Genomic DNA, 19,255 nt, shown 5'->3' with positions numbered 1-19,255 from the left:
TGGGCGTTATCGCTCCACCTCCTTCCAAGAATACATCCAAGTTCCAATTGCTGGCTTCCTCCACTAGACTAAAATGGGTTCCAGAGGTAGACAGACAGCTTTTTCAGGGTCCAGTGTATCTGTAAGCTGGCTACAGTTACTGGCTCTTTCAGCACCTCCTGAGTTAAACCAAATTCAAAGGGATGCCTACTAAGATCTTCCAGCAACTCAGTGAATGTTAACAGCCAGGGGTGACTCTTCTGGTCCGGGGGGGTGCTACTGCAGCAGCTGCTAGCTGCAGTACAGTACAATACAGCACACATTGGTAGAACGTTTTTTTTTTTTCTTTTTTAATTAAAATATTATTACTTTCTTACTTTAAAAATTATGCATATATATCCCCCTAATTCCAACGCATTGCGCTGGGCCTTTTCACATCCAGTTCAGGGAGCTAGTTTACCTGGTCCCCAACGGTTGGCTCCCACCAGCCCAGCCCTGTCTTGGCTTGTACTAGGTTACATGGTAATTAAAAAAAATAATTCAATTACATATTTAAAGTACACTTTTTATATAATTGGTTTTACACTAGTTTACATGAGTAAGAACGAGGGAGCTGGGCAGGCAACGGACCAGAGACTCAGTCACACAATGTATGACACCGTTTTCTAATATGTAATTTGTGTTTCATTAGCTGTTTTCCTGTATCTAAAGTAGTCATCTATTACTGCTTGTTTTACAGTTACCCTTTTACGATTTGGTTAAGGGAGCTGTACCAGTGCTGCATTAAAGTTATTATTACAGCAGATGAAATTCATATGATTTAGCAACAGTCATGTGACAAAGAAAGTACAACCTCTTTCGAATGTGTTAATTACATCTTGATATGTAAAAAACAGAATCTGGCCTCCACCAAGTCCTAAAATGTTCTAAAGTGAAAACAAAACAAACAAACAAACAAAAAAAAACAAACACATGAAGGAATCATGGGGGGGAATTCAATTAGATGCGGTATTTGCCTTGCGGGGAAAAGCTCTGGGTATCACTCCCCGAGCTATTGAATTATTCAGCATTTTCCCAGTGCAGTAAACCCCGGATTAACGCCCGCTAATCCATAGATTCCGCGGAAAGTGCTGGGATTTATGAGTTTCAACGCGCATTAATTGCAGAGAGTGCATTTTAATATAAATTTTTCCTTGCAGCTACTAAGGCTAGTAAGCAAAAACAGGTTGATTTTGCCTATTAAAAGACTGCTACCTTAAAACATCAGACAGGCTCGCACGGGACTGTTCGATGTATCAAAGCCACAGCCTATTACATTTACTCCTTCAAGTGAGACAGCCACAGAATCTGTGTAATTCATATGTGCAACGAAATAAAGGGATGATATGACAAGCCTAAATTATTGGTGTTGTTGTTCTGGCTATATATACACATGTATTAAAATAGCCTAACAAGGGATGGCCATCAACCATGGATATTTAGCAAGCATTGATTGTTTGCTTCCAATAGCCGATGTTTCTTCGAAATCAATGGCCAAGTTCCGATTATATCGTAGATACAGGGGGGGGTTTTTCCCTCTTTTTGCACATCTCTAATGCTGGGTACACACTAGACGATATGTCGTCCGATCTGGCCAGATCGGACGACATATCAGGCACATCGTCTAGTGTGGACCCTCAATGTCACTGATGATGCGCACTCCGAATGCAGCATGGCCCCTGCTGCCGCACCCGACATCGGCAAGTGTGTATGCACTTGCCAATGCCGGGACCCCCTGCCGAGTCCCATTGCACGATAGGTCGGCTGGGAACACATTGTTATAGATGTACTCAAGTTTTAATCCTACCCCCCCATTGGGTGCACCTTAGCCTTGCAATCCAAGGTCTAGCCCCACACCATACCTCAGGGAGAAGGCAGCCAGGTCAGCAATGTGTGGATGGACATGTGGCGGGGGGAAGGGGGGCGGGTAAGATGGCACATTGGGTGCAGTCATGATGCTGCACACTTAAGGAGCATACACACAGTAGACGATATGCTCCCTGAGCGATATCGTCTAGTATGGCCCCGGCAGGGTGTGCTCAATGTCGTTCACGACATTGAGCACACCCGCTGAACGATATCATTAACGATATCGTTCAGCGCCAGGCTCTCTCTCCCATTCCCCAACATGCAGCAACCTGACGACATCGTCAGGTTGGCCTGCATGTTTACTTGATGAACGATAAAGACGAACGACCCACGGGAATGCGCATCGTCGTAATCGTTCATCATTTTGATGTCAAAAATGGACGATAAAGTGGACGACTGAACGATATCGTTAAAGTCGTCCACTTTAATCGCCCAGTGTATGCACCTTTACAGACATTGTGAAGTGTGGGGCAGGGTAACAATGATACAATTCAGCGCAAATCGCATCACTGGCCGCTCAGTCCACCCATTTCACATAGGAGGTGGGCTACCGCAGTTGACGAACAGGCGGTCTCTGAAAGACTTGCCCACTTTAGCGGGAGTCCCAGAGATCCCTCCGAGAATAGTCTCCCAGATTTTTTAGGAGAGTAGGCAAGTAAGCCAAACATACATGGTTTTTGGTCTATGGTTAATCACTGCCCATCTTTACACACCAGTGTGTATAATGCGGTAAGTGGCTGCTGGAGTACAAGTGTTACACAGCAGAGCTGCCAATGAATCATATGGAGATAACATAGCGCTACCATGCCCCCCTGTGAATGCTGCACAATGTGTCTATCAGTAACACTGCTGTCACACATTACACACATCCGTCCCGGCTCTCACCGCCACTGCTGGGATTATGGATGCCCATTATCCTATTCATCCTCTCCTCCGAGTTAGTCATCAGTTTCCTCCGGCGGATCTCGGCTCTCCTCTGGGAGGCAGTCATCGCCACGTCGGTCACCGGTTCTCCGGAGTTGCCAGGGTCCTCCATGCCTGTCACTCTCCGCCCTCCGCACGTAGGCACCAGCAGCAGTCACAGTACAATGAGCAGGCTGCTGTCAGCTTGAAGGTGGCGCGTCTTAATGACGTCAGTGTTAGAGCGCCGTCTCCCTCAGCGAGCGCCATCTTGCGGTTGTCACCTGATGGCATAGGTTTCTCGCCTGCCAACCACATGTGAAAAAGTAACTGCGTCATGTTGATGTTCTGAACTTCATATACACAGTTTAGTTTTGCAAGAAGACAAGTACTATCATTATGCTTTTATATTTTTATTATGCTAGAACTACCACATACCAGTATGGGCACTGCTACTGAATTGAAGACAGTTAGGGCCGTATTCAATTTGAGGCGATAAGTCCGGATTCGCGGTAATTTACCGCCGATGACGTCATTATCGCCTGTTTTAGTTTTCCTCCGTATTCAATTTGAAAGACTTTCCTCCTAGGCGGTAAGTTAACGCAATGTAATAGGCGGAAAAGTATTGGCTATGAATAGCAGGCGTTAAACAGTGCAGAATTGTGGTTTTGGGATGCAACATTGCGGGACCCCCTATGCAGCCTTCAGATAGTCCCCCAAAGGTAAACTGTGTCAAAAAAAAATTAAACACTTTTGAACACCCCAAAAACTCACTTTAATTTTGGGGGTGAAAAAAAAAAAATTAAACACTTTTGAACACCCCAAAAAATCACTTTCATTTTGGGGGTGAAAAAAAAAAATTGAGTGACAAAGTTAAAAACTAGCGAACTTTACTCTGGGGGAGGGTCCCCAAGTATGCCCCAAGTGTTTTTTTCATTGCAGCTGCTTGTGGCAGGTGGGTTTTTCACGTTTTTTCAACTCACTTTAGCAACTGACCCCCATTTTCAAGTACCCCAAACCTGATGGGCATAGTTATTGTTCCCAAAAAAATCTTCTAAATGCTCTTCTGCAGCACTTTCTTCCAAGCCGCATTTATGCACGTGCCGCGGCTATTAAAAACCCCAACTTCCTTCAAGAGATAATAATGGGGGTATCCATAGTGATCGCCTATGTCTAAACATCTTTAGGGTGTCCCCTGGAATATTTTCAGAAAAATCCCCTTATGTTTCAACCTGTAAAAAAACGGGATAAAAGTAAAAATGACATAGGGCCCCCCTCCAAAAGCCAAACCAGCCCCAGGCTTGTCAGCCAGTGGTGGTTTCTAAAAATACGGGGAACAAAATGTGTAGGGTTCCACCGTATTTTAAAAACCAACACCAGGCTGCAGGGACTAGTGCTGGTTTTAAATATAGGGGGCAAAAAAGATGTGGGGTACCCCCTATATTTAAGACCACCACCAGACCCAACCGACCAGGATGTAATGCCACAGCCCGGAGACCCAATCACCGGGGCTCCAAGTCCAAAGCATTTTAGCACCCCAAGTCGGTCAGTGCAAGCCGGTGATCTCGGGGGAGTCGGGGATCCCCCAAAGAAGGCCCCCCCCTCCCGAGCACCCCAGGCTTACGCTGCAGCCTGGGGTTCATCCCCATACCCCTGGAGCAGTGGGTATGGGGGGGGGCAAATAATGTAAGACTATTGTACTTTACAGTGGAACTACAAGTGACAGCATGCCTGCCATTTTGCACTTGTGGAACTACAAGTGCCAGTAGACATGCGGCACCTGTAACTTCACTGTAAAATAAATAGTTTAAAGAAAAAAAAAAACACACACACCGTGTCCAGTATAACTTTATTTTTTCCCTAATATTCCCGTTGTTTTTACCTGTAAAAAAACGGGTTAAAAGTTTTAAAAAAAAAGACATAGGGCCCCCCTCCAAAAGCCAAACCAGCCCCAGGCTAACTACATAGGGGATCACTATGGGTACCCCCATTTTTATCTCCAAAAGAAAGTCGGAATTTGTAATAGCCGCCGGCAGGTGCACAAATGCAGAATTTTTAAAAACTTACTTTAGGGACTTAAAAATATGCTAGTACCCATTTTCATGTACCCCAAATTTGATGGGACCACTTAAAAAACTGAAAAAAAAACCTAACTGCTCTTCTGCATCACTTCTTCAAGTCGGGAAAAAACACCTGCCGCGGCTATTTAAAAACCCCGACTTTCTTCTGCAGGCAAAAACAGGGGTACCCTTAGTGATCCCCGAGGTCTGGACATCTTTAGGGAGATCCTACAATTTTTCCCTGAAAATTCACGTTCTTTTTTTTTGCCGATCCAAGTACGGGCACGCGCGCGATACTTTAACGCCGACAAAACAGGCGAAGTCGGTGTTAAGTCCGGGCCGTATTAAATTATCGCGGCTCGGCTCTAATTGAATACGGGCCTAAGTATTGTAGGGATAGACATCGGAAGCCCACCAACATATGATGGCAGTGCTTCCACCATTGAATCTTTTGATGCGATGGTAACTAACCATCGCATCAAAAGCATTCAATGGTAAAAACTATTCATATGAATAGGGGCGGAGTTAGGGGAGGGGCTCGGACACAAAGCAACAAAAAAAAAACAGCGCAGGCAGAGCTGACTGAGGACGAGGAGAATGAGACACACTGTCACTGCACTTTAAGCAACAAGAAAGTGAAGTGTAAAAACATGTTTAAAATATACTTATAACACAATGAAAACTAACCTCTTACATCACCAGCAGAGAAATCACTCTCCATATCTGCTGGTGTAAACGTTGTTAGCTGTCACCCTGTGTGACTGTGAGTGCCAGGGCTGCACACACTGATTGGCTCTCTGAGACAGTGAGAGCCAATCAGAGCTAGCAGAGAGGGGAGGGAGGGCCAGGTCTGAGGCAGTGAGAGACAGCCTCCAACAATCCCAGCAACATGATCCAGGAATGTTATCAGAGGCAGAGACACAGCACACAGCAGCCAAGGGAGGCAGACCTTTTAATAGTTAAAAAAAAATAAGCCACCATCGCAACACCATTGATTGATTACCATTCGATGGCAGCAAACATCGGAATGCTGCCATCGAATGGTATACACACTAACACTGGAAGAAAAACATTGATGGTTGGCAAACGTTGACCATGGATGTCCATCCCTAAAGTATTGTCCTGGTAGCAGTACCATCATGTCATACTTGCCTACCCTCCCAACTGTCCCGCATCCAGCAGGGCAGTCCCGTTTTTCTAGGACTGTCCTGCAGTCCCACCCGCAGGCAGCAGTGTCCCGCGGTGGGGGGGAAGTTGAGGAAAAACAGCAGAGCAGCGGGTGTGCAGGAGGAGAACAGATGCCGTGTGCATGTGTATGGACTGCCTGGGGACCGCCCAGCATCTCGGAGAGTGCTGGGCATGCCCCCAAAGTGACGAAAACGGGGGAAGCCGTGAGGCTCCGCCCCATTTTCCATATGATACAACCTTTTGCATAAACGACGCCCCCTTTTCGGCCTCTTGTCCTTCCTTAATATGTTCAAATGTTGGGAGGTATGCCTCCCGATTTGGTAGGGAGCCTCCTGAAAATCGTGTGCCTCCCGACCTCCCGGGAAGGCAGCCCACCCCTCCTGTCCCCCCCGCAATTACCTTTGAAATCCCCGCAGCAAGGGGGTGGTGACGCGATTCACGTTGAATTGCGTCATGTTGGCCCCGCCCCCTTTTTCACAATGCCTGTAATATCGGCATTGTGTAGCGGGGCGGGGCCAAAATCATGCGATCGTGTGGCCCTGCCCCACCAACAAATACTCATAGTCTGGCCGGCCCCGCCTCCTTGTGCTGGCCACGCCCCCTGTCATGTCGATCTGGCTGCCCCCTCCTGAAAGGGGCAGCCAGAAAGCCGGCAAGCCTGCCTCATGTCCACAATGGAAAGCCCTGGTACACATCACCCATCTCATGCCCACAATATGGTCAGCATTGCATACTTTCAGCATTGAGGGGTCAGTTCAATTAGGAGCGACGCAGTGTTGTGACGGTGTTTGAACGCCGATGACAGCATATTCTGGGGCTGATTCACAGACCCTCCAACATGACCCATTCCATTAGGTACAAAATACTCTGCTCCTGGACTTCCTTCTTAATTGATGTTTGCAGACGCCTGTGCTGAAACACCTGTCTCATCTATTAACTAGTTCAACACAGATGACTGCAATCATACATTAGGTGGGAAGTCCAGGAGCAGAGGGTTTTGTACCTAATGGAACGGGTCAAGTTGGAGGGTAGGGATTCAGAGGTAGATACTAACGCAGCCGCCACTTGTCTTTATGCTAATGCCGCAGCAGATGGGATATGTGCAGAGATGCCCACCGGCTGCATCGCTAATCTGCCGCTTTGCGTAAAAAAAAAGGCACCATCAGACGTTAGAGCAGCCCTATGGTTCCTCATTATGTCTGTTGGAACATAGACGCTGGTAGCAGTACAAGTGCAAAAAAACAATCATTTGTTAACCTGCATCCAGCTAACCACCCCCATTACCACCCAGGAATGGCTATTGAAATTGTCTCTCTGTATCCAAATTTATTCTGCGTCCACTGGTGTTAACCATCAAGACACATGTGCAGTGCAACTTGGAGGCGTGCGCAGTACAAAAAACATCCTACAATTGCACAAACATGTTCACTGCATCCACCTATGGATCAGTCCCTCAATTTCCCCTACGTTGTGCGTTTTAGTTTGCAGACCCATACGGTTGCGTATTTGTGCAAATTATTCACTTGCACATCGCCCATATGTTGCAGCTTATTGAATTGACCCATTTCTATAACGTATTTGCATCAACAAAGGAACCCAAAAGCTACATACACTGCAGGGATACACAGGCCTTTATCAACACAAAACACATTTTTTTTTGCACAGAGAGCAAAAAAGACAAAAGCCTGGTTTTTGGGGCACTCTTATACCCCTTTTCCACCAAAATTCCGGGTCTGACCCGGGTTGGAACAGAGTTCCTATCCGGATCAGACCTGGAATTTAGCCGGCGCCAACTCGGGATATTCCCGAGTTGGCGCCGCTCACACCGGAGTCGGGTCTGCATAGACCCGGCTTTCCCGGTGTGAAAGTGGTCGCTTGGAGATTACGTCATCTCCAAGCGCCACTGAAGCCGGACCAATCGGCCGGCTTGCAGCGCACTCCAGGTCATCATGACCCTGAGTGCGCTGTTCTCACAGCAGGGTTTCACGGGCTACGCCCGTGTTAAACCCTGCTAGTTGCCTGGGTTGGATTGCCGCGTCACTCGACCCGGCGATCCAACCCTCTCCCCTTTTACACCAGGGAGCTGCCCGGGTTAACCCTGCAATAACCCAGGTTTTAGCTCCGGTGTAAAAGGAGTATAAAACTAATTTATAGTAGATAGTTCAGTTTTAATTAATTGATATATACCCAAGTAACATATAGTAAAATATAACTTTTAATAGAAAATATAATTAAAAAGGAATGGTATAAAGCATATACCCACTCCATAAACGGAATGAATTAGGCACACAAATCACTGTGATAAATCACTACTTAGCGAAAATATTAAGTGATGGATCCTTGTAAATATATATAATCCTGGAGGCTAGTGGCTATAATATAAATCTGTCTCAAAGATCTGCAAGGATACATATACACACACATATAATCAAGTGGGACCAGCAGCTGAATTGAAGGCTAGGGTAATAGCCACATATAAAATCCCTTGTTACATCAATTTATTAAATACTGTACTCCTATACAAATAAGATGACAAGTTATTTTATCCCAACATATTTGTATTCACTTTTACTGATATGCTGAATAGCGATTCTGAACTTAATATTCATGTGAAAAAATGTCCAAAGTGAACACAAATATAGAATGAGTATATGTTTATCCAATTGACAATTAGGGGTAAATTTACTAAGATTCGAGATGGTCCCGATTTTCAAAGTGATTTAACTTGCTGGAATTCGCCAAAATTCTGGTGATTTAATCCCTTTTCTCTTACCAAATTTACCAACAGGCGATTTGAGGCTAAAAGAGTTTGCCGATGGTGAAGCAGAACGAGATATATCTCTCCCGAGTAACTCATTTTGCAGGAGATTACTCACCCGAGTTTGCAGTGTTTTCTCTCTGCAAATCTCTCCGAAGCTAGCAGCCAGCACATATCAGTGAGATATGTGCTTGCTGCTTGTTTGTTTTCCCTTGTAAAAATTAGAAAAATGTCTAAAAAAAAAAAATGCAGTGAGGTTCCCCTCCCCCCGCCCCCCCAAAACACTAACCAGCCCCGGGCTTGCCAGCCTGTCCAGGTTCTTATCATTACTGGGAAAAAAATATGTAGGGATCCCCTGTAATGTAAGAACCAGCACAAGGCAGCAGGGACAAAACTGGTTTTAAATATACGGAGAAAAAAAAAATATGGCGTGAGTTCCACCGTATATTTAAAGCCAGCCCTGGACCCTTTCTAATGGGGGACTGATGCCACAGCCAGGGGTGCCCTTTCACCGGGCCCCCCAGCCGCAGCATCAGCCCTGACCGTTAGTCAGCCAAGGCCAGGGATCCCTGGGGAGTTTGTGACCCCCCCAATAAGAGCCCTTCTGCTCCACGGGAGGTTTCTGTCCTCCAGGGCACCCCTGGCCTAGGCTGATAGCCCGGGGCTATCCCCGCCACCCCTGGGTGGTGGGTGGCAGGTTGATAGTGTGTGGTATAGTGTAATAAATAGATTTATCATCATTGTCTTTACAGTGGAACTACAGGTCCCAGCAAGCCTCCCCCGCATACTGGTACTTGGAGAACCACAAGTACCAGCATGCGGGACATTAAAGGCCTACTGGTACCTGTACTTCACCTGTAAAGAAATGGTTAAAAAAAAAACACAACTCACCTGGAAAATAAAGCTTTATTATATACATACTCACCTGTTTCCAGATGTTCACATCCACTTGTCAATGTAAAGTATCCCTTCGAAATACCTGTAAAAAAAAATCCAATACTCACCTTTATGTCCCACGATGTTCTCCGCAGAAATCCAGAGGGGCCCCGGATACAATGTACTAGCATGTTACTGCATGCTGTTACATTGCGCTACTGTTTCTGACTATCTCGCAGCTGGGGGTTGAGAGTTTTAAAAGTGATTTTGACAGAGAGTTTGCTCCTATCTCACCTGAGCTTGTCATCCCGATTCTTGGTAAATTTGAGAGATGTATGTTTTAGGTGAAAAGTACTTCTGATTTGGCCCGATGGTGATAAGATTAGAGATTGCTATCTCACCCGAGTTTTACGAGTGAGATGAGAGAAATCTCTCTCTAACTAACCCGACTTTGCCTTTAGTAAATTTGCAAGCAGGAAAAAAAATCAATAAATCACCTGAGATGGTCATCTTGACCTATCTCGAATCTTAGTAAATTTACCCCTTAGAGTCCTAAATCAAACACAGTATGATCTCCTATTAATGTTTAATTCTTGCATATAAGAGATCAAAATTAGCAGACTCCTAAGTCAACAATTGTTCACTGCATTGTATCTTTGAAACATCATATTAGAATGAAAGAAACCATTTTCACAGATAATGTAGATTACAGTGATTTGTCTTGATTGATTGTAGCTTATGTTCTTAATCATCATATATATATGTAAAACAAACAGGTGGAGAAAGGGCGCCTCCTAGTGCATTAAAATGGTATATAATGTAACCATCACCAAAGGTAATCACCCTCTGTGTAGATGGGGGTGTACCTTGTATAGTGGAATACACCACTTGTTAAACAGCAAGAACAATCACAGTGAATCCTTATTTATCCAATTTCTGGAGACCATCAGACTTCTCCTCTGTAAATATCAGTAACATCGATGCACATCAATCAGCCATCTTGGCCTTGTGGCAGGTCTGACCAGCAGAAAACACTGCAGCTCTCTCTCTCTCTCTCTCTATATATATATATATATATATATATATATATATATATATATATATATATGGAAAAATTCAATATTGTTTTGTATTAGATGACCATAATAAAAATATCACACACTTTTTAAGAGGATTTTAAAATGGGCTTGCATACCTACACAATAACAACCTCTAACTAACACCAGATAAGGTAGATGGAGTAGTCAATAATCCTCTGAGCAAAAAAATATATAGAATAGAAGAAAGAAAAGCTCCAAATGGAGATGGTAGTTCATCCACTTCTGCTTTCGCCTGTCTATAATTCAAACAGGGGATGGGAGAGTGGAGATCACCCTGTCTGGTGGAAAATTAGGAGAGCGCTTCTGCTGTTTAGGCACCTAGGTTTCTCACTCCTCTGTTACCATAGGCATTGCAGGGGAAGGTACTACTCACCTAGCCCAAATGAGAGAGCGCTGTGCAGAGGGAAAGAAAAGTACCTGGTAGGAAATCCCCGTATGGACGGCTGCTGGTGTGTGTGTGTGTGTGTGTGTGTGTGTGTGTGTGTGTGTGTGTGTGTGTGTGTGTGTGTGTGTGTGTGTGTGTGTGTGTGTGTGTGTGTGTGTGTGTGTGTGTGTGTGTGTGTGTGTGTGTGTGTGTGTGTGTGTGTGTGTGTGTGTGTGTGTGTGTGTGTGTGTGTGTGTGTGTGTGTGTGTGTGTGTGTGTGTGTGTGTGTGTGTGTGTGTGTGTGTGTGAGCTGCTTGTCAGCAGCACACTGTAGGACGAGCGTTTCGCTTGTTAGCTTGATTACCTGGTCGCCGTAACTATAAATTAGTTTAAGAGTGCCCCAAAAACAGGCTTTTGTCTTTTTTACTCTCTGTGCAAAAAATGTGTTGTGTATTACACAAAGTAATTTTTGGAGCACCACCAACCTAGATTCCATCCAAGATGACTTCGATAGATGGATTGTAATGTTGGTTGTAGTTAATTAATCTTGACATAACTTGACTCTAAACCTATTTTTTATGTTCTTTATCGACAATATTCCATTTCATGATTGTATGATCAGCAAATACAAGGTTTTTTTTTTTTGCAAAATCACTTTAGCACAATTTCAAGTTTTATTTGAACTAGGGAATCCAATAAAGGGACAGTTATCGGTCCTGGAAATACCTGTGATTATAAACATTCAGGGTATTTCAGGATTCCAAATACAGGTGGACTGGGCTGGGGAGCAGTGGGACCAGGTGCTCCCATACTTGTCAGTGTACACCTTGGGCCTAGTTCATCAGGGATCACAATTGCAACTGTGTACGCAGATCGGCTGATGGTGCGTACTGCATATGCACCACAGTGCAAGTGCCAGCATTGCGATCACACTGCGATCACGGACGCTGATACAAAGCCATCGCAAAGTGAGTGATGGGACGTCAGCGTTTGCGGGTGGTAAAGGTGGAGTGGTCGGAGAAACGCAGGCGTGCCTGTCCGTCTGAACACCGTTTCCTGGGCATGCATAAATTAGCCACTACTACGTCATTCACACCTTGAGTACTCACTGCGTGCGACGACAGTTGCAATTTCTGAGTCAGGTCAGACTTGCTGTAATACTGCCTGAGGTTCTGATGTTACTCGATGTTACCGATATATAAGCAGGACTGCGAGGTCTTACGGATGTGAGAAAGCGGTAGTGGGCATCTCGATGCCGGATGAGCAGTTGCAGCCATTCACATAGTTTTGCAGCAGAACTGCGTGTATAATCGCAGCTGCGATCCGAAGTGAATCAGGCCTCTTGTCTGGTTCTCTGCTAGTTGCTGTAGAAGAGCTGAAGGCTCCATACAAGATCATTTGAGGCAGCAGCTTTTTTAGTCACTGATAGGCTGGGAGCATGTCGAGCAGTAATGAGATCACTCCGTGGCGCACTCCTAGACTATCAGTAACTCGCATATGCCACATCATGTGATCCAGCTATTCTACTGCACCTGGGCCTGTGAGAGGAGTGGACAATGCACCTGCTGACAAGAACAGGACTGTGCAAGAGTGTCAGGACAGAAAGAGGACGAGTCAGCGTACCTCTTCTGACCGCCACTCTCACCGTGTGAATAAGTGTAGTGAAGGAGAAGTTGTCGTAGTCCTCCTCCTCCCCCTGCAGGACAACGTAAAAGACAAGCATATAATTAAAAAAAAACCTGTATTACTAAGTTGTTGTCAATATATATAAATCACTGGATTTCTAATTGGTTCCAGGTTTGAAACCCCCTATTTGAAGTGAACAAAAGACTCCTGGAACAATATCCTCTGAACTTATGCTACATTTGGGGTTCTCTGATGTGTGTAAAGCACTATGCCTCCCATAACCTTCCTCACCTTTACTAAAATAACCCAGAAATGCCAAAAGCACCTTTGGCAAGTGCCTATATCACCTCTTTCAATGTGACTAGAACATACGTTGCATGCTTTATGCTAATGCACATTAATGCCATAATAAATACCGATCGTGCCCATATTATGCTATTTTTACAGATTTTCCCTGGCATATACTAGCGTACTCCCAACTGTCCTGCTTTTTTGGCAATGTCCCGCCATCCTACCAGCAAAGAGGGAGCACTCTCTCACTGCTTCTCTATACAGTCTAGAGGGAGCTTGGGGGTAGCCCAGCAGTCCGGAACCATGAGCACACTCCCAGAGTGACGAGAAATGATAGCGCCCTTGTGACACAATGCCATGCCCCCATGATGCAAGGCCATGCATAGAGTACCGGGTCCCCAATCTCAAATGTTGGGAAGTATGTACAAGCAGTGCCCAAATTATAATTAATTTGTCCAGAATGTTCTAGACTTTCTGGATAATCTTTTTGGTATTGTCTAATTGTCAGCATGCAGTTGCCATGTTAATCCTGAGTTGCAGGAAGTTGACATATTTCTCTGTGCAGAACACAGCAGAGACAGGTGCCTCCAATGAGTGAAGCATTTAAGTCGTGTTATAGGATAGACAGGCATTTGGCAATGGTCTAGCAGTTCACAAGTGCTAGTCAAGGACTCAGATGCCCTTGTGTCCGGATTCCAACTCTGCAATTGTTGGGATGTATGAAATGCTACTAAATTATATTTTAACATTAGATATGTTTGAGGAATACCAGCTGGCCGTGCATCTCAGATCCCCACATATAATTCGATCTCTGATTCTCACTCCGGAATCCATTGCGACAGTTTGGGCCTGAAATACCACATTTACACACAATATTTAATCGCAGGATGTCACCCAGATTGTATTAAAGTTTTGTTTTGTGAGGGTGCGAGCCTTTCTTCCCAACAACAATAGCAGTGCACTGGATGATTTGCCTGAGCTTTCCTCCCTGGCAGTATTTGTTCCAGCTATGCAGGGGACACCGACTATGAACTTACCTAGCTTGCCAGTCGTGCTGAGTCAGCTGCTGACTGTGCTGCTGGGTGTTAGGTGGATTGTGGCGTTGGGAGGTAGAGAAGATGTCCCTACTTATTCTACGTTTACCGTAGCTTATACATGTTTAATACACAAACCCCAAAATACCTGCATAAATTGTCATTGTCTAGACCTATCAGCTTGTTGAATGTAGATTTTTAAATTCTGGCCAAAATCAGGGCTAATAGGTTGCAAACGATAATTGATATCCTTACTGACCACCAAATAGGGTTTGTACACAGTTGTCATGCTATGAAAGGTATACAGATGTGCCCACAAACAAATATGGCTATTTGGTGCGCCATGGCAAATGGGATAAAGCTGCACAATGTGTCTTTATTGCATTGCTAATGCAACAAAAGTAGTGTTTCCCCTAGACTTCGGGCAGGGCAGGGTACTAAGGGTGCCAGCAGGTAACTTCTTTGGCGCGCTCACAAAAAAGAGGGATGGGTGGCCAGGGAAGGGGGTGTGTCCTTATGTCACACCTCCAATTTGTCGTACATGGGGGCTTCCCCCAAGCTCTCCCTTCACAGTGAATAAATGCCGCGCGCATGCACACTGTGCCTATTTACCCGGTGGTGATTATTCAGCACAACTTTTCCCAGCCGTGGGACACTGCGGCCCGCAGGTGGGAAAGGCTCAGGGCAGGTTGGTTTAGCAGGACGCTGCTAAAAGGGCAGGGCGCATTTTGCCCTTTTAAAATTGGGCAGGGCATGCTGCCCTTCTAAAACAGCCTAGCGGGAACACTACAAAAGAACAATGTATGCGTACCCTATACACTACTAGTGTATTTCTGTGCTATAGGTGTGCGAAAAATATGCTAATCTGCATGCGTCCCGCCACGTAGCATTGTGTAAATTTACACTTCCATCTTTGCTGAAAAAGTGCAAATCCTAAGTCCTCAGTCCACTACAGGTGTACGTGTTGAGTTGCAGCTGCTGTGCAAAAAAGATGCTATGGGCCAAATGTAATAGGGTGAGAGTTTAGAAAATGTGAGAGTTTAGCAGTAAACTCACATTGGTGGAGTTTTATCTTCAAAATGGGAAAACATCTGAATGAGATTTTAAATCGTGAGAGTTTTTTAAGTCTGAAAAAACATGCAAGTTCTCTCTGTTACTTTGTTTTTGGACTCTATTACATTGGCAAAGTTTAAAAAGTGTCAGAAACTCTCACTTTTCTAAACTCTCACCCTATTACATTTGGCCCTAAAAGGTGAAAGTAAAAAACTTGCTATGAGTGTTGCTGCATCTAAGTTGCACATCATATGGTGCAAATACGCTAAATGTATAAGAACACATCTTTACTTATAGCTATAGCAGTGGTATTATTGTCTTCGCAGTGCCCCACTAGTTCAAATATGCTGTTGACGCTCATAAAGCATTCAGTATGGTCTTGTGCCCTTCTTTGTTTCATTTGCTGGAGATGAGAGAGTTTAATGCTGCCCATCCACTAGATGATTTAAATGAATGATTGAACGATAACAATATCATTATCGTTCATAATTCATTTGCAAATCGTTTGCAAAAATGTCTAAAACGACCAGCGATGCGTGTGCCCGCTGGTCGTTTAAACATCTATCATCGTGCAAACATGCTGGTCAATCTAACGACCTGCTCTGTACTGAACGACTGTTCGTTCAGTGTAGGCACATCACAGACTGACAAACGACTGCACGATTACAATGTCGTAATCGTGCAGTCGTTTTCATGTCTGCTAGTGGATGGGCAGCTTAAGAGTGACTTCATTAACTAGATCTGCTATTTTTTATCAGAATTCCATCAACTTCATTACTCATGAGGCCTTGTAGGTATCAAATTATGTATGGAAATGGGGATTCGTCAGGGTTACCCACTTCCTCCTTTGCTGTTTAATTTGGGTTTAGATCATTTGCGGATATTGCTTTAAATTGTCAAACATTCATAAGCATCACAATTGGATGGGAGGAGGTCAAACAAACAACTTTGTCCGACGATAGTCTTCTGTATATTAATTCTGTTCACCTGATTCTGGAGAAGAATGATTTTCTCAGTTCCATATCATATTTATTATAAACATAGATACATTTATGAGAATTATAGTTCAAATGCAGAGTTCTTGTCCATCCTGGGGGAACCATGTTTCTTTAAAATAGGCTAAAACTAGTTTTTCCTACCTGGGCATTATATTACCCAAGCGCCTATCCGATCTGTATAAATTTAATGTTTCGGTGACCATACAGAATTTAATACTGACGATCTGAAGGCATGGGATCAGCTCCTACTTTTGTTATTTGGGTCAGGCAAATATGAAAAAAAGTGATGTATTTTCCCCCATTTAAAGTATCTTAGTCACTTCCAATTGTCCTCACTACAACGGATATACAAAAAATGATTTACTTATTTCGAATGTTTCTTTGGAAAAGTGGCAGGTCGCTTATCATCTTACACAAGTTATGACAGTATACTTCACATTGAGGAATTCATTTCCCAGACATTGCTGTGTATAATCAGGCTGCATTATTATGCTATTTACGGGATTGGCTACATAATAAGGGTACCTATGCAAATATGTATCTGGAGCAAGACTTTCTGGGAGATGTAGCACTGATGTGTTATCTCTAGCAGCATGACCAAGAGACCACAGAAAAAAATTATTAAAGATAATCCAATATTGTGGACAGCTCAGAAAATTTGGCATACACTCCACCACAAATCAGGGCTTAACGCTTTTCATGCCTTACACCCCTCACTTATAACCCCAACTTTCTGGAAAGTATTACCTTATTGGGATTCTGTTCTTTATATGGCATATGGATAAATCACCTTTCAACATCAAAGGAAAGACATTTAAGGGAAAGGTTGATAATTGTATTTAACCTATCACCCCTTTAATTTTGTTTCTTTGCTCGCTTATCCTGCCTTCTCTCACCTCATTTTGTTATCCATAGTACTAAATAAGTCAGTATTCATTCACATACATTGTTTTCTGGTTCTTGGGTGGAAGATTGCATATTGTAGGCTGCTAGATTTGTGGATGAGAAAGGCAATGTGTATTTACTTACATCCTTTATAGGAATGCTGTAGTGTTGCTGCACTGACACAAGAGAAGTAAAGGAAAAAGGGTATAGAGAGAAGGTTGCATGGACAAAGAAACACACAGCATTCAAAATACAGTGAAATAGGGATTAATGTAGCGGAGCCAGTGGAAATTCTGGTATCTTCAGAAGTGAGGGACTAGGGGATCCTCTAGGTTTTCGTTTAGAACTTTGGACCATCTACTAGGGTTCCCTGTCTATCATGGAGAGGGGTAGTTCCTAAGGATGGTCTTTACAGACCAGAACATCAACCTTTTTCATATGAAGGAGAAAGGTGGATATTCCATTGTGCGAGGCTGAGGGAAAACCCCAGCAATATTTCACATTTTTTGTGGAGCTCTTCTGTAACTGTCTTATTTCATCATGTGCCATGATACCTTGGTATATCTGCATTATTTCTCAGTGGAAATCTAAGTAATCCACTTGGCAAACTTTGCACAGGATCTCTTCATTCTGGATAAAATAATGAAGTTTGCAAACACCATCATGTTGTTTATCTGTGAATAGACCTCTTGATCTCAGGGCTCTGTGATCTTTGTCGAAGGCAATCATGTCATCCATTACACCAGATTGGGATACGTTTCTGTCCTCCATCTTTGGTTTCAGCAGACTAATATATGCAGCTTGCACAGAGGTATGGAAGAGCTTATAGGGGAGATCATCTTAAGCCTTTCTACTCCCCACCAAATTGGAGATGTAGTCTGACATTGGAAGATTAGAAATCCAAGTCACTAGCTTGAGAAAAGTCTTGAGAGGGAGACAAACAACTAGGAGTCCTGAGACTGAGTCAGGGTTGGCGCCGAAGCTGACTGGAGAAATGGTCACATATCTGGTAGAGAAAGGGTTTCTGTAGGTCTGACAATGTCTTTCTTGTGAGGAAATATAAGGCGGGTTTTAAGAGAGATTCCACAATGCTGTAAGATGCGCCAAGAAAATGGTGTGTTGAAAGGATCACGGAAGGGCACAGACCCATATTGAAGAGTGCTTAGGCAGTCATCACAGCAGGAGTGACATTGGACCCATAATCGGCTAGTCTTTAATAGAGGTGGGACAGTGGCAGGTGAAATCTCAGTTGGCCATAGTGTGGAGTTGTGGGTTAAAATAAAAAGTCCAGTTTCAAGCAAGGGAGCAGCAGCAGATTGTGAATTCCGTACTCTGTAGCACCAGGTAGTTAGTACAGATACAAAAACAAGTAGCTGTTGTAAAAATGCATGGGATGAATTAAAGCAAAGTATACACAGCCCAAGGATAATCACATTACATCATAATATGTGTGCCACCTAGGAGGGGGACTGAGAAGCTAAGAAGCTCTCTTTTAGGAGAACAAAGAAAAAAATTTGGGGGTAAGGTGGAAAGTATGTAGGATGATCGCTGCAGTCCATGTGACCAGTGAGGCACCAGTCCAAACATAGGCCTCAGACAGGAAACCAGGCCCGCAACAATTAAATGATGGTGGCCAGTCCAGGAAAATCCACAGTGTCCCAGGGACTTCAGGCTGTGGTTGCTATATTTCAAAAATAAAAAACTGGGACACATTTGCAGGAATCCCGCTGGCGCAGTCAACCTGCCCTGCACCCTATTATATAAACTCCATAGTATGTTAATTATATTATATATTAAAATACTGACTGTACATAGATTTTGGTTGTGTTTGGATATTTAAAGCACATTGAAAAGTTCTCAATTTATCCTGACTATATACATTTTAATAAAAAAAAAAAAAAAGAGTCTACTGAACAAATTAAGAAATATTTTTAAAAACTCACATTATGATGTAGATGATGATGTTCCTTCATTTCCATTTTGGTTTCGGAGTAGGAGACTCATTATCTGCTTTGACGGGTGTAAAAGGACTGGTCACTTTCCTGGAAGTTAAAAAACCCTTTGACACAAGTTTGTGTTTCTTTGGTTTAATATGGACAGTAATGTCAGACCTCTCTCCATGGACAATTGAAAACTGAGCACTACACGTTCAGCATAACACAGTTTCATTGTCATTCTCTTTAAATTTCAAATAAAAGGAAAGTCATTACAAAATGTATAATTTAACTGACATTT

At 43.7% G+C, this 19,255-nt stretch overlaps 1 protein-coding gene across 1 annotated transcript in view; it reads right to left on the bottom strand.

Annotated features, from left to right (window-relative positions):
- Positions 1-3,031, bottom strand: part of CAMLG (calcium modulating ligand) — a 41,154-nt gene extending 38,123 nt beyond the window's left edge. Inside the window, exon 1 of the mRNA XM_088451224.1 lies at positions 2,773-3,031. Within this exon, the coding sequence (XP_088307350.1) occupies positions 2,773-2,923 (151 nt within the window). The 5' untranslated portion in view covers positions 2,924-3,031. The remainder of the gene's footprint in view (positions 1-2,772) is intronic.
- Positions 3,032-19,255: the final 16,224 nt, after the last annotated feature.

This window comes from Taudactylus pleione, unplaced genomic scaffold, assembly GCF_031769625.1.
Source record: "Taudactylus pleione unplaced genomic scaffold, aTauple2 ptg000025l, whole genome shotgun sequence".
Taxonomy (NCBI): Eukaryota; Metazoa; Chordata; class Amphibia; order Anura; family Myobatrachidae; genus Taudactylus; species Taudactylus pleione.
The sequence above is the reverse complement of the archived record's forward strand: the minus strand, read 5'-3'. Positions and strand labels throughout refer to the sequence as shown.